Here is a 14,202-nt window from a genome sequence, read left to right on the forward strand (position 1 = left end):
CCAGGTCCGGGCCATGAGCTGTTCAACGACTCCCTCATCACTCCTCCCGCAAATAACCTAAAAAGGTCCGGGCCATGAGATATAGAGGCCTTTTACAACCAAACGCCCCCGAGACCGCAGCCTGCATCGTTTGGAGGTGTTGAGAGTAACCATTGCTCAGACTTCTTAATACTCCCCCCGTAAATAACCATGCAGGTCCGGGCCATGAGTAACAACAACAATACTCCCCCCGTAAATAACCATGCAGGTCCGGGCCATGAGTAACAACAACAATACTCCCCCCGTAAATAACCTCAAGGGTCCGGGCCATGAGTAACAACAACAATACTTCCCCCGTAAATAACCACAAGGGTCCGGGCCATGAGTAACAACAACAATACTCCCCCCGTAAATAACCACAAGGGTTCGGGCCATGAGTAACAACAACAATACTCCCCCCGTAAATAACCACAAGGGTCCGGGCCATGAGTAAAAACAACACTTTTCAATCATTCAATACTCCCCCCGCAAATAACCACAAGGGTCCGGGCCATGAGTACGAACAAGCACTCTCAAACATCTTTTCTCACTACTACACACGGGAGTAAAATCACCAATCATTGAAACCATTATTAAAACCAGAGTCAAACAATTCAAATCGGCACCAAAACAGATACCATCCATTTCAAACAAATTCCAAACAGGATCACCAAACAAGTTCTCAAACAGATTTCAAACTTAAAAAGGAATCTCGACATCAGTCCAGCTCGAAAAGTCGACTGACTTTCCATCTTGAAACCTGCACCAAAAATTAGGGTTAGGTTCCTTCCATAAGGTCGTAGCCGAGCACAGCATGGTCCGTCAGCTTTTAGACTGAGAGATGTCGAGAAATTTCAAGTTATAATCTGCTAGGGTTTCCATGGCAAGCATTTCAAGATACCCCACTTTGGAGTATGTTGCTTGGTAGCTGTAGACATCAACATCTGCATGGCATTGCTTCTGAGGAAAAACAGTGACTTGAAACAACTTTGGATCCTTCTCTTGCAAGTGATCTTAATTGGCTTATGCCCTGTAAGACACTGCGATGAAGACGGGAGCGCGCCCGATGCACGATGAAGTAAGGGTGGGAGTGGCTAATGAGTTCGGGTTGGAGGGCGAAGATCCCTCCAATAAAATTCCAATAGCTCTGTCTAATAAGTCCGGGTTGGAGGGCGAAGATCCCTCCAATAAAATTCCAATAGCTCTGTCTAATAAGTCCGGGTTGGAGGGCGAAGATCCCTCCAATAAAATTCCAATAGCTCTGTCTGTTGTTTTGTAGGACCGGTATGCTTTCAGAAAAGCACACGCCTGATGCTCTAATACCACTGTCACAAGACCGGCACCACGTGCCAATAGAAAAGAACAGACTGAACAGACCTTTAGCACTTCATTAACAACTGAACTGAAAGAGAGAGAGAGAGAGAGAGAGACGACACGCGACACGGAGTGGCGGAATTCCACCCCAGAGAGTATTGGCCCCAAAGCTTGGTGCCCCTTTCCGTATTTCTTTATATTGCATCAACACAGTACAAGTCGGTACTCGAGACTCTGCACCTTCGCCAGGAAGAATGCCAGAGAATGAGCCCTAACCTCATATTTAAAGGCCCTTGGCCTAAAAAGCAATTACAATGAAAAGCCTTCAAACTTAAAAGCATATGGTCCAAAAAGCAATGCCAAAAGCTGCCAGCGTAAATCACGGAAATCCGCCTGCTGCCCTTAGGGTTAGGGTTAGGGTTTCTGCAGTTTTAGGGTTGGGGTTTCCAGAATTAGGGTTTGCAGGTTTTAGGGTTAGGGTTTCCAAAATTAGGGTTTGCAGGTTTTAGGGTTAGGGTTTCCAGAATTAGAGCAGTTAGGGTTTCTAGCAAAAATTAGGGTTTAGGCCCCTCGGCCACATCTGTAAGTTGGCTCCATTCTTTAGGCTTTGACACGTCAGCAGTTTGTTACAATCCTGCCCACCATGTGTAGGCCTTGCCTTGCAATATGATGTGTATCTGTCCGATGCGCTGGGCATTAGTGAAATGGTATAAATCAAAGTAGGCCATCCATTTTGCCAACCAAGAGTCAATGGCAGTCTCTTCGCACTCCTTCCTTTTTCCCCTTTGTAGGGTTGGGATAAAATTGAAGAGGCAAAGGGCTCATGGCCGTGAGCGAAAACTAGGCCGGCATGGCGCACATCTCCAAGAGTTTCTTCTGCACCTCCTCTCGTTGGCATTTGAGCAGGAGAGCTTGCGGGAGAAACTGGTGTCTCCTCCTTGGGTTGATGCATGCTAGCAGTGCCACCCTCATGCAGAGAAGCGCCATGTGATGCCATGGCGTTTAGGTGGAGTAGCTGAGAGCATTTAAGAGTAGGTTACTTAGAGGAAAACACCCAAGCAGCTTAAATAAATAAGCAAGAGTAGAGCGGGGGAGAAAAAGAGAGATTTCGGCATACTAGAGGAAGGTGTATGAGCACGAGAAGGGATACGCGGTGACTAGAGAAACCACTACTTTTCTTGTCGGGGCAAGAACGGGGAGGGTAGTAACCTTCTCAACTGCGCAAGAAATTTCTCGGACACCTACCTTTGGAGATAAGACACTTAGACTAGCCTTTTTGGTGTGTAATTTTTACTCAAAGGAAGAGAAAAACAAGCTTCACACCTGGCTGGCCCTTTGGTTAAGTGGATTCACACTTTTTTTTATAAAAAAAAGTGATTTTGGGAGGCCAATTTTAAAAGTGGACACCACTTGAACACTTAAGACGGCTAAAAAATAAAGCCTTAAGGCTTAGCGTACGAGTGTGAGGATTCTACCGCGTGACTGATGTCTGGGGACATAACAATAGGTGCCCATCAAGGACGATTGGCTTTCTCAAAGAGGGGGCATGTCATCAAACGATGACATGGCAATTTGTACAAACCATGACGTGGCAATCTGTATGGATGCTGACATGCGAGCCATATGGACTTGATGACACGGAAGCAGCTCGGCCACCGACATGTGCCAGCTTTCTTGCACCGCAGAGCATTTTAATAATAATGCTATCGTTGTAAAAATTACCAACTTGCTTTTAGCCACGCTTCTCTTATGAAAGCTCATCCACTATTACCAAAAAGCAAAGAAAGGAGATCATGAACTCGTCAGGTCAAGAGCAAGTTGTTCAAAATCAAATGTCACATACCTTTCAATGTCATACCAAAAACTCAACTTACCTTGAAAACTGCTAAACTTACTGTGCCAAGGATAAAATCCAGGCTACCTCAAGTCATGAGACTCAAGGTTCAACATTGATAAGAACACCTACCCGATGCCCAAGAAGTTACAAAGACCATAAAAACTAGCTCACAGAAAATGATCAGGTCGTTTTTCATAGATCTCCTGTGATATCCGTTGTGCATCATGCATTGCAAAATACCCACTAAATTTTCGACTCAATGTGGCAATGTATAAAAAGAAATATGACTTTTGATTGCATTGTGGGGCCGTTTCTCAGTTATGGTCCATTTCTAGAAACAAAAATTCTGTTACAGCCGCTAATAAAATTAATTGCTGCTACTTTTCGAAGTAAAGGGAGACCCTGGGCATTTTGATTTTTTTTGGAAAGGACAACAAACAAAGATGAAAAGAGACAATGAAGCTTCGCCTAAAAACAGTGACAAGCTCCTATCAATACAAATTATCAAAATAAACAAGTCAATCCATCTCTAATGGCAAAAAATCTACCAACTCTAGCACATCAAGATCCAGCCGGCAGCACAAGAAAGCGCATTAGAGCAGCCCAAATCAAAAGGCCAGAGATATAACAGCTTATCTTGCAACCATCAATCGGCCACAGGATAAAACCAGTTCATATCTTCAGATTTTGAGAACAAGGAGCCAAAACAAACAGACAAAGAAACCAGGGACACTTATGTAATAACGCATAATGACTTGAGAGAGAGCGTCATTCAAAGGCATCAAGCAAAGATCATGAAAACACTATCTCTTGGCCAAATACTTGGTGCAAACTTATAATGTGCACTCTCAGATAAGTGGATGAGGATCGGCTCTTACGTCCTTTTTCTGGCAGCACATCCTCACCCTCAGCATCCTCTCCTTTGACACTGTATCCATGAAAACCAATATCAGAAACACATAAGCTACACAAGTTACAAACTTCATGATAGAAGGAAGGTTTAACCTCATAGCCTGGGAAGCACTCAATGCACCAATGTCTTTGTAGCCTCCTTGAACAGCGTGCGCATTTGTGCTACTGTTTAGAGCTTGATAAACTACAGGGTCCTCTTCTGCAAGAGCTGCCACAGCTGCTTGTGCTGCTGCAGCTGCCACACGTGGCCCAACCATGGCACACAAAAACGCTACCTACCCACAAGCATGCAAGTTAGTAAAAGGTGAATTTAGTAATTTACAAAAATGTGACTCTTAATAGATGCTGATCCTAGCTGGTGCTGCTAACCTGAGCAAGAATTGGATTGCTGGAATCAGCAAATGGCGATAATCGATTCTTTTTATATGGTGGCTCATCAATAACTTCATCTGAACCAAAATTCTCAACAGCATTATCCCTATCCAAGGACGGGGTAGCAAAGTCATTTTCCTTGCGCTCATATCCACCAACCTGGCTTCCACTTTGAATTGCCTCACCACTGTCAATTGGATATGGGGAGACGCCAATATTGCTAGTTAACTGGTCTCCAAAAGGCAGCTTGATAAATCTCAATACACAATCAAGTCTTGACTTGGTGCCTACATGAGCTGCTACTCTGATCCAATCTTCACCAAACTTTCCAACAGCTTCAAGAAGACGGAGGACTTCTTCCATGGTCCAATTGCCTAGCCACTCATTAGCCATATTCTGAGAGTCACCAATGCCTTCCATTGATGAAGTAACAACAGAAGATGAATATGTATCCTTGTGCAAGGGAACTCTTGTTGCATGCGACATACTCACTGGCTGGTCAAGCATTCTTACAACTGGCTGCCCAGCTTGAGAGGAACTCAATGCAGAGCCAGGTACAGCTTGTGGCAAGGCCTCTGACAATGTGGCAGTGTTACTCTCTGGTCTTGTTACAGCAATACTCTCTGCAAGCATTTCCTTTGGCTTATTGTTGGATGCAGAATGATTGCTTGGAATTTGTTCTCCACTAGTGATTGACTGCTGCTGCTTATTTTCTGAAGTAACATGGTAGTTGATTAAGCCCCAATACTCCAAGAAATTGTAAACCTTCCTCAAGAGATTTACATCACCAACAAGCATCTTTCTCACTTCTGTAAAAGTTAGAACCCTTCGCGGATTTTCTCTATATTTGTTAATAATGAATTCACGGTACTCCTTATACACTTTAGGGGTCTTTGATAAAGAGAGACCATCAAAAAATTCAGGTAAAGCACGTCGTTCAATTGTATGAATCTTGCCCCAAGAGAACCATCCTGAAATAACAGCCCAGTAAAAACTCGAACTGCAGAACTCTATCTCCACATTGGTAAAGTTTTAAGATCATACCGCAGTACAGAACTTTGCAGAATAGCTTCTATACAAAGTTAACGAAATTCAAAGAGAACCAAATTTGACCTTTTCCAAAAAGTAAACACGCAAGATACAATCTCACAATACCAGTGATACTGTATAAGCAGCTAGTAGACTCTATCTAACTAATGTGGCTCTGCTTTGCAATAGTTTGCATAAAGTGAATGAGACATGGGCATCTATTGCTTCAAGCCATGGTTCCACCTAATGAAATAACAGTTCAGAGAGACTACCTTGTGCAAACTTGCAACATACTGATGAAGATCCTATCTTAACTTATCCCATGACTATGGCCCACTGGCAATGAGGGAACTGCAAAATCCTAAGATTTAAAAGTCATACTTCAAGAATTCCAGCAACAATTTCCAGCATTTTGTTCGTTCATTGATCCCAACAAATTTATAAAAAGAAAGTTATCTCAAGATTGCCACATGCATAGTTTAAGTATTTCTTACAGTATTGCACAAAAGAAATTTGAGGGCTATTGTTCTACCTCTCTGGCTGGAGATTTATATCATATATTTGCAATGAGGCCGACAGACCCTCCTATAATTAAGTAGCTTCACTGGCCACCATTAACATTGTGCATATGCCATACCCGGACACTAAGACATGTCTAGAGCTTCCAAAAACCAGGCTATTTGCCACAAGTGTAGTGAACCAGGTCACATTCAGAGGAACTTTCCGAAAAAGTCTGTTTTGGCTGGAGTCGCATCCCACAAAGATTTCAGTGAGACAATGACTCTTGTATTGCCGCATTTACACACACTCCATCGCCATGCTACTTCACCTGATGGCATGATAGAAACTCAGAGGGAGTAGAGAGGTGATGCCAGAGATGCGTGTGGACTGCAATGAGAACTTGTTCTGGAACGGGCTCCTGAATGGGTTCTTGCTCAATGATCACCAAAACACATGATGCACTAGTGCATCATTCAGAGTAATGATAGGAGCACTCTAAACGTGACTATCTGTAGGGCCACCAAGAACGGTACTTCTGATGCATCACATCGGATGGGTGACATTGAGCATCAAGAGGAAGTATAATCTGTCTATGATAGTCCAGATTGCATCATTTCCATTTGGAGTTCGTGGAAAATTCATTATAAAATCCATGGCTATACTTTTTGTCACGAGGACATGGCAACTGTTAACTATGTCACGAGGACGTGGCAACTGCTCTCTGCTAACGTTGAGAAATTTCCAAATTCTCCTCTGCATTGCTTTTTCCCATGCACTACAGCATTGCTGCCCTCTTTGTCGTTGCACAAGATGATTCTCCTACTTGCATTAAAATTCTAATGCTTTCTGTGTCAAAGCTTCTTGCATTAAAGATTTCCCAGCGTTGTATATTCTTTTGTTTGCAGGCTTGCGTTAAAATGTTTTAACGCTATTTAAAGTGCAAAGCATAGCTTTATTGCAAGCATCAATGCTATGATGCACCAAACTCTGCAAGGTTCCAAGCTTTGAAGTTTACTGTGTAGCGCTCGTAGAACTTTCAAATTGCACAAAGCAATTTCTTGTTGTGAGCTAAGCTTCGAGACTTAGCTTCTTCGGAAGCACATTTCTAGCACTGCAAATTCTTTTGCTTGCAGCCTTGCGTAAAAGTGTTTTAACGCTATTTGAAGTGCAAAGCATTGCTTTGTTGCAAGCATCAATGCTATGATGCACCAAGCGCTGCAAAGTTCCAAGCTTTAAAGATTACTGTGCAGGGCTCATAAAACTTCCAAATTGCATAAAGTAATTTTCTCTTGTGAGCTAAGCTTCAAGCCTTACAAAGAAGCTCATGCACACGCGAAGCCGATGACACCGCTCCCCTGGATCTTTGATACCGCGGTTGAAGAGTGCGTGGGCGCGGATGCATGCATGCGTATGTGCTTGTGCGATGAGGACGAAGATGAGTGTGAGGATTAGTGGTGCTAATCCTATAATTAAAACTTAAAACTTCATACTTAAGATCAAACTGAGACTCAAGTGACTGAATGTGTGTTTGATTGATTGGATGAATGCATAAAAACCGAGTAAATAGGCTCCTTATATAGGAGACGAAGAGGCACAAATGAAAAGACATGTCTCATGGTGAAGAAACATGACTTTAGACGTAAAGACACATCCTTTCGGCGAAGAGCTGCAACCATTGGACAAAAAGCCGCAACCGTAGAGCGAAGGGGTGTGACCAGTCGTCGAAGGAGTGTGGCTTTTGGCGAATAGGCATGTCTCTTGAGCGAAGGGTCATGACAAACCAAGCATAGGGGTCCTCCTTGGCATGGCACTTTGCATATCTGCAACTAGGAGTAGATGTAATACTATAACATAGTCACAATCGTAACATTCCCTCCCATCTAAAATGAGAATCTCGTTTAAGGATGACTTCTGATGTTGATAGAACTCTGGAAAAGCATTGAATCTCCGAAAATCTTCAGTCTTTGAGTTATCTGGAACCTTGGTTTTGAACCTTTGCTTCTTGCGAAACCTTTTTGCTTTAACTACTAAATCCCATGTCATTGCATCGTTCAAAGACTTTTTAGAGGAATTTGGTATATTCAGGTTGACTACAACAATGTTGGAATTAGGGTTGCAAAAAAAAACACACAGCTTGGAGAAGACGAAGGAAGCTCAAGGCACACAACATAGTGTATAACTTAGTGTGCAATGGAAAGATAGATAGCCCTAGAGTGATGGGCTTATATACAATGCATGGGAAAAAAACCTCCTAAAGAGGGAAAAAATGCCCCGATGGTCCTAAGTGTGTTCACACACATCACTACCACATGTATATGGTAACAAATCCCCCCTGGACATGAGTAAAGGGAAGTGCCATGCATAGTTACCGGGGAACGCGTTCCGTAGGCCCTGGAACGTCGGAACGCCGTTCTGCCAAGCCGGAACGTCTCGGAACGTTTTGCCGTTCCGGGTGACCACCTAATACCGGAACGGCCAACTCTCAAAAATGGGGAGAAATAGGCAATTTTTTGCAAATTTGTAGTGAACATTAGGTGTCTTTTAAAGTGTGCAAGGACTCAAAAAATAAAATGCAGCCCCTCACACCCATTCCCTTCTCAAGCATTATTTGGGTATTTTTTATGCCTCCCATTCCGCGCCGTTCCCGTTTCAGACCCCTAGCCGTTTCGCCATTCTGCGGGGGTCCCCATCGCCATTCCCGTTCCGCGTTTCGGGTAACTCTGGTGCCATGCCCTAAGGACGTGATCAGTCCACAAAGGGAGTAAGCCCAAAGCTTTGCAGAAAGCTTCGAACTTCTCACGAGACAATGCCTTTGTGAAAAGATCTCAAGGTTGTACTGTGTTGGCACATAAGCCAAGCTGACCTCTCCTGCTGAGAGCCTCTCCTTGACATAGTGGTAATGCACCTCTGTGCTTTGTGCGAGCATGAAAAACTGCGTTCCTCGCAACTGCTAATGCGATCTGATTGTCAGTGTAGATAGTGTTGGCAGTGTCCTGTCCAACACCCAAATCAGCCATAAGACGTCTGAGCCATACACACACAACCGTAGCTGTGAAGCCTGCCCTGTACTTAGCCTCACAACTCGAAGTGGCCACAGTAGGTTGCTTCTTGCTCAACCATGATATACATGAACTGCCAAGTATGAAACAAAAACCACTTGTGGACACTCGCGTGTCAAAACAACCAACCCAATCTGAGTCTAAAAAAGCATGCAAGTCTAGCAGCAATGATCCCCCCTTGGGATAAAACAAGCCAAGATGTAAAGTGCTACTCAAGTAGCGGAAAATCCTCTTGACAGCCTGCCAATGCTTAGACCCTGGGCTATGCATAAATCTGTTGACTTGTGAGACTGCAAACTGAATATCCCGCCTCGTGTTGCATACATAAATGAGGCAGCCAACAGCAATTTGGTAAAGAGTGACATCAACAGGATAACTAATACCATGTAGACTCAACTTCAAACCTGTTTCCATGGGAGTGGCAATAGGTTTGCAATCCTCAAGTCCAAACTTACATAGCAATCAAGGTCTCTATGTAATTCTTCTAACAAAAGGCAATACCACCATCACACTGGTTAAACTGTATGCCCAAGTAATGATGCAACAGCCCCAAATCTTTCATCTTGAAAGTAGCATTCAAATCAACCTTAAAATCAACAATATGTGCCTCATTGGGACCAGTGATCAACAAATCATCCACATAAAGAACAACAATGAGAAGTACATCGCCCTCACGCTTGACATACAATGTGCTTTCTGCTGGGCTGTTACGAAAGCCTCGTTTGACCAAATGAGTGTCAGCTTTCTCATACCAAGCACAAGGAGATTGCCTCAACCCATACAAAGCCTTCTTATATCTGCACACTTTGTCCTCTTGTCCTTTCTTGACAAAACCGCGAGGCTGTGTTACAGACTTCCTCAAAAATGTCACCGTTCAAGAAAGCAGTGACAATATCGGATTGATGTATATCCCAACCAAAATGAGCTGCCAATGCACATAGAAAACGAACAGTAGTCATACGACAAGTGGGAGTAAAAGTTTCTTCATAATTTATACCTTTTTGTTGCGCATAGCCTTTTGCAACAAGTCGAGCCTTATGGTGATTAGCCTCACCATCGGGCTTGCGTTTCAACTTGTAAACCCACTTTGTACCAATGGCCTTTTTGCCAGGATGCAAATCACATAAAGTCCATGTGTCATTTTCTATAAGTGCATCATATTTTAATTGCATGGCAGCCATCCAATTTTATGAATTCTGTGCTTCATCGAAAGATAGAGGTTTCTCAACATCATGTAAGCTAGACACAGCCAAAGCATAACAATCTGATGCATAAGAGGTATAGCGAGAACCTGAACGAGTACGACTAGACAAAGGTGCATCCAATTTACTGTCACGCAAAGTGTGCACCGGCCATTTTGGCATACCTCTAGCCTGCTTATTTTCAGCCCTTTCCTCATCAAGCACATCATGTACATCTGCATCAGTATAGGCTGATCTGTAACATTTTTAGAAACCCCCATAGGTTGTACATTTGCCTCATTGGAATTACTTCCACCACTGAAAAGAGGCAACAAAGTGTCATAAATGACCTGAGAGCTTACATTATTGTCTCTAGTACATGACAACAAAGGCTGAACAGAATCTTCCACAAACACAACATTACGTGAGACCAAAATACGCTTTGTTTGCGGATGGTACAACCTGTAACCTTTGCTTTCAGCACTTAACCAACAAAAATACATTTAACAGCCTTATCATCCAATTTTCTACGCTACACTTGTGGCACTAAACCATAAGCCAAACAACCAAAAACACGCATGTGCTCAATAGATGGCTTTCTATCATGCCATGCTTCATATGGAGTCATAGATTGCAATGCTTTCGTAGGACACCTGTTGAGTATATAAGAGGCACACATGACAGCCTCAAGCCAAAACGAATGTGGTAAAGCTTGACTCTTGACTATACATTGTAAGGTGCAACGGAAGTGAATGTTGAACTTTGCTCAAGATGAGTGCTCCGAACTGTGCTCAAGGGTTCCTTTTACTTACGGAAGGGAGAGCCTTCCGTTCCTTTAATGAGAGAGTGCAAGTGGTCACAAACAAAGTGGATAAACACTGTGAATGAAGGTACTGAGACTGAGAGATAGAGAGAGAAGAATACAACACCAGAATGTTGTCAAACCCTCCTCCGAAGGCCCGTCTCTCTATGGCGAGAGCAGTCTACTTATGATTGCACAAATCTCTACAATGCTTGGACTTGCCGATGATGTCGACGAAGATGAGGACGACAACGAGACGGGCTGAAATCTGAGAATGCTAAGGGCTGAAATCTGCAAATCTTTATTTGCTGAATTCTGACTTTATGTCCATGATGACAGCGATGGCGACAATGCAATGACGACGCGCTGAAAACGTAGATGCTGAAATCTGCGTTTTCCGGGCTGAATCTGCAAACTGCGCTGTATCTGACTATGCGGCGAGGATCTGCTACAGGAAGGTGAGATCTGCGAGGTTTGGGACTTCTACTGCAATGTCTTACTAATGAAAACTGAAAACGCTGATGCTTCTGGATGCCTTGTCGCGAATAATCTACAAAACGCTGGTTGGTCTTGCTGATCCAAAAACGCTAGGCTGAATTCTGTCTTCTGTTGCTACCAGTTGTCTTGCAATGCAAAACGCTAGGCTGATCGGTTGTTCTACTGTCACCGAGAATCTGCAAGTGCAAAAACGCCAAGGCTGGTCTGTGGACGCAAAAACGCTAGGGTCTCTTGCTGATGCAGAAAACGCTAGGCCTGCTGGGGGTCCTGCTGAGAAGGTGCCTGTTGATCTGAGTTCCTGTTGCCTCTTCTGTCCAAAAGTGCTAGCGCTAGGTTTTTTTATATACTTGCTCTGCTAATTTGCCCTACCCAGTTCCCAACAAAAGTCACTTAAAAATAATAAGTGAAAAATGTCAAAAATAGGGAAAATAGGTCTATGTACTGTTAAAATGCTCTTGATGGGTTCTGACTGAAATCTGATGGTCATGTTGTGTGCAACCAGAGGATATGCATCTACTCTAAGTGTTTGGACATGCTCGGTTTGCGAACAGACTCACAAAAGTGCCAGAACACTTCCTAAGTTAACTGAATTGAACCCATGTCATGAAGTAGCTTGTCCACGTACACATAGGGTTAGATGTGTCACGTGACATACATCTTGCCATTTTCGTAAGAAACTTGTTTTTCTCTCAACAACACCATTTTGTTGAGGCGTATACGGCACTGTACATTGAATTTTATCCCCCCTCGATCGGAACGGAGGGTGCCCATAGTACATTTTGAGACATTTTCAGCCGTAGCAAGAAATTGCTTGAAGCACATGAACACTTCGGACTTAGCTTTCAACGGATATACCCATGCATGCCTTGAGTAGTCATCAATGAAAGTCACGAAGCACAAGTAATATCCCAAGAACGGAGTTTGTATAGGCCCATAAACATCACTATGCACAAGTTGCAATCTGCATGTGGCACGAACTGACCCATCCTTTGAAAACTTCGCACGCTCCATTTTACCCAAAATACAACCTTCACAAACATGTTTGACAGGTGCTCCAAGAGGCGGCAAAGAAGCAACCATATCAGATTTCTACAAATGCAGTAAACTGGCAAAATTCAAATGCCCAAAACATGCATGCCACAGTTTTGCATCTGAAACAGTCCTTGAATCTACAACTGCATTTGCAGAAAAATTTGTTCACACTTGTCATACAAAGTGAGCTTATACAGCCCACGGCACAAAAGGCCAGATGCAACAATTTGATCACCAAAACTGAGATCATTAACTGTACGTCTGTCATCCGCAAATTTGACTACAAGTCCAAGTCTAGCAAGTGCATATACAGGCAAAAGATTCTTCTTGATCCCAGGTACATAAAGTGCATCAACAAGTATGAAAGAACAGCCATTTGCAGCAGTAAGCACAATCTTTTCAACTCCCTGAACAGGATAAGAGGCATTGTTGGCACAAGTGATTGAATTCCTATGAGGGATAGACTCGAGAGAGGTGAACAATTCACGATGTGAGGTAATGTGCTTTGTAGCACCACTGTCGAAATACCACACATGTGAATCTGCAGCAACTGACATGCATGCATCATGGACAGCAGGATTGTAAATGCACTCTGCACTAAAAGCCCATTCTGCATCAACATCAACATCACAATCCCCTTTCACAGAAGACTCAACAATGGCTGCATTTGTAGTGGAACCAGCATTTGCAGTGGAACCACCCTCTTTCTTCTTAGTCTCTTTGGCCTTCAACTTAGGACACTGCTTGATCAAGTGATCATTAGCTTTACAATAATGGCAAGGCATCTTCTTTTTGCCCTTATCATTAGAATTTCCAGACGAATTGCTGCCAGCAGAAGCATTAGGAACAGGTGATTTTCCACTCGTAGAAGAACCATAAGAAGTGGCTGCATTATTACTACCCTTTCTTTGAGAAGCAATAAAAGCATGTTCAACTGCACGCTATCTAGTCCTGTTTTTTCTGGGAAGCGACTCTTGCAACAGCAATGTGCAGTATGCATCAAACTTGACAACTTCCACTCGCAGAAGAACCATAAAAAGTGGTTGCATTGCTGTTACCACCCTTTCTTTGAGAAGCAATAAAAGCCTGTTCAACTACACGTTGTCTAGTCCTGTTTTTTCTGGAAAGCGACTCTTGCAACAGCAATGTGCACAATGCATCAAACTTGACAACTTCAGGATTTCCTTGGGTCATAAGTCTCCAAGTACTAGCAAAAGTCTGGTAAGAATCTGGTAAGGCATCGAGAATAGTCTGCACAAGGAAACTGTCTGAAATGACTTCATCTACAAAAATAAGTTGCTCATTGATATCCTTGATACTAGCAAGGAAAGTGTCCATATCATCTTCCTCGTGCATAATCTTCGACTCCAGCTCTTTAGGCAGCAAAGCAATTTTTGCCTCATTGCAGCTTGCATAAAGGCCAGCCAGAATATCCCAGACCTGTTTTGCAAATTTCGTTGAACAAATCAAGGTTGTTTGCGTACGTACGTACGAACTCATTCCGTACGGTACGGTACGTCCGTACGGTATCCGTACATATCGTACGATTCTGTACGTGCCCAGTTAAAAAAAAAAAATCGCCGACGGTGGTTGGGCGAGGCCTTTAATAAGTCCACCTATCCTATACTGGTTATTATCACAACAAAG

At 43.2% G+C, this 14,202-nt stretch overlaps 1 protein-coding gene across 3 annotated transcripts in view; it reads right to left on the reverse strand.

Annotated features, from left to right (window-relative positions):
• Window positions 1–14,202, reverse strand: part of LOC147424712 (SWI/SNF complex subunit SWI3A-like) — a 72,331-nt gene that overhangs the window by 33,795 nt on the left and 24,334 nt on the right. For 2 of the 3 annotated variants that reach the window (XM_086499743.1, XM_086499742.1), the window contains exons 2-4: window positions 4,451–5,424; window positions 4,175–4,356; window positions 4,048–4,097 (exon numbers count right to left, since the gene is read on the reverse strand). In XM_086499743.1, coding sequence (XP_086355869.1) covers window positions 4,048–4,097; window positions 4,175–4,356; window positions 4,451–5,424 — 1,206 coding nt within the window. The remainder of the gene's footprint in view (window positions 1–4,047; window positions 4,098–4,174; window positions 4,357–4,450; window positions 5,425–14,202) is intronic. The other variant, XM_086499744.1, reaches the window with a different exon arrangement.

This window comes from Adiantum capillus-veneris, chromosome 25, assembly GCF_014529385.1.
Source record: "Adiantum capillus-veneris isolate H3 chromosome 25, ASM1452938v2, whole genome shotgun sequence".
NCBI lineage: Eukaryota > Viridiplantae > Streptophyta > Polypodiopsida > Polypodiales > Pteridaceae > Adiantum > Adiantum capillus-veneris.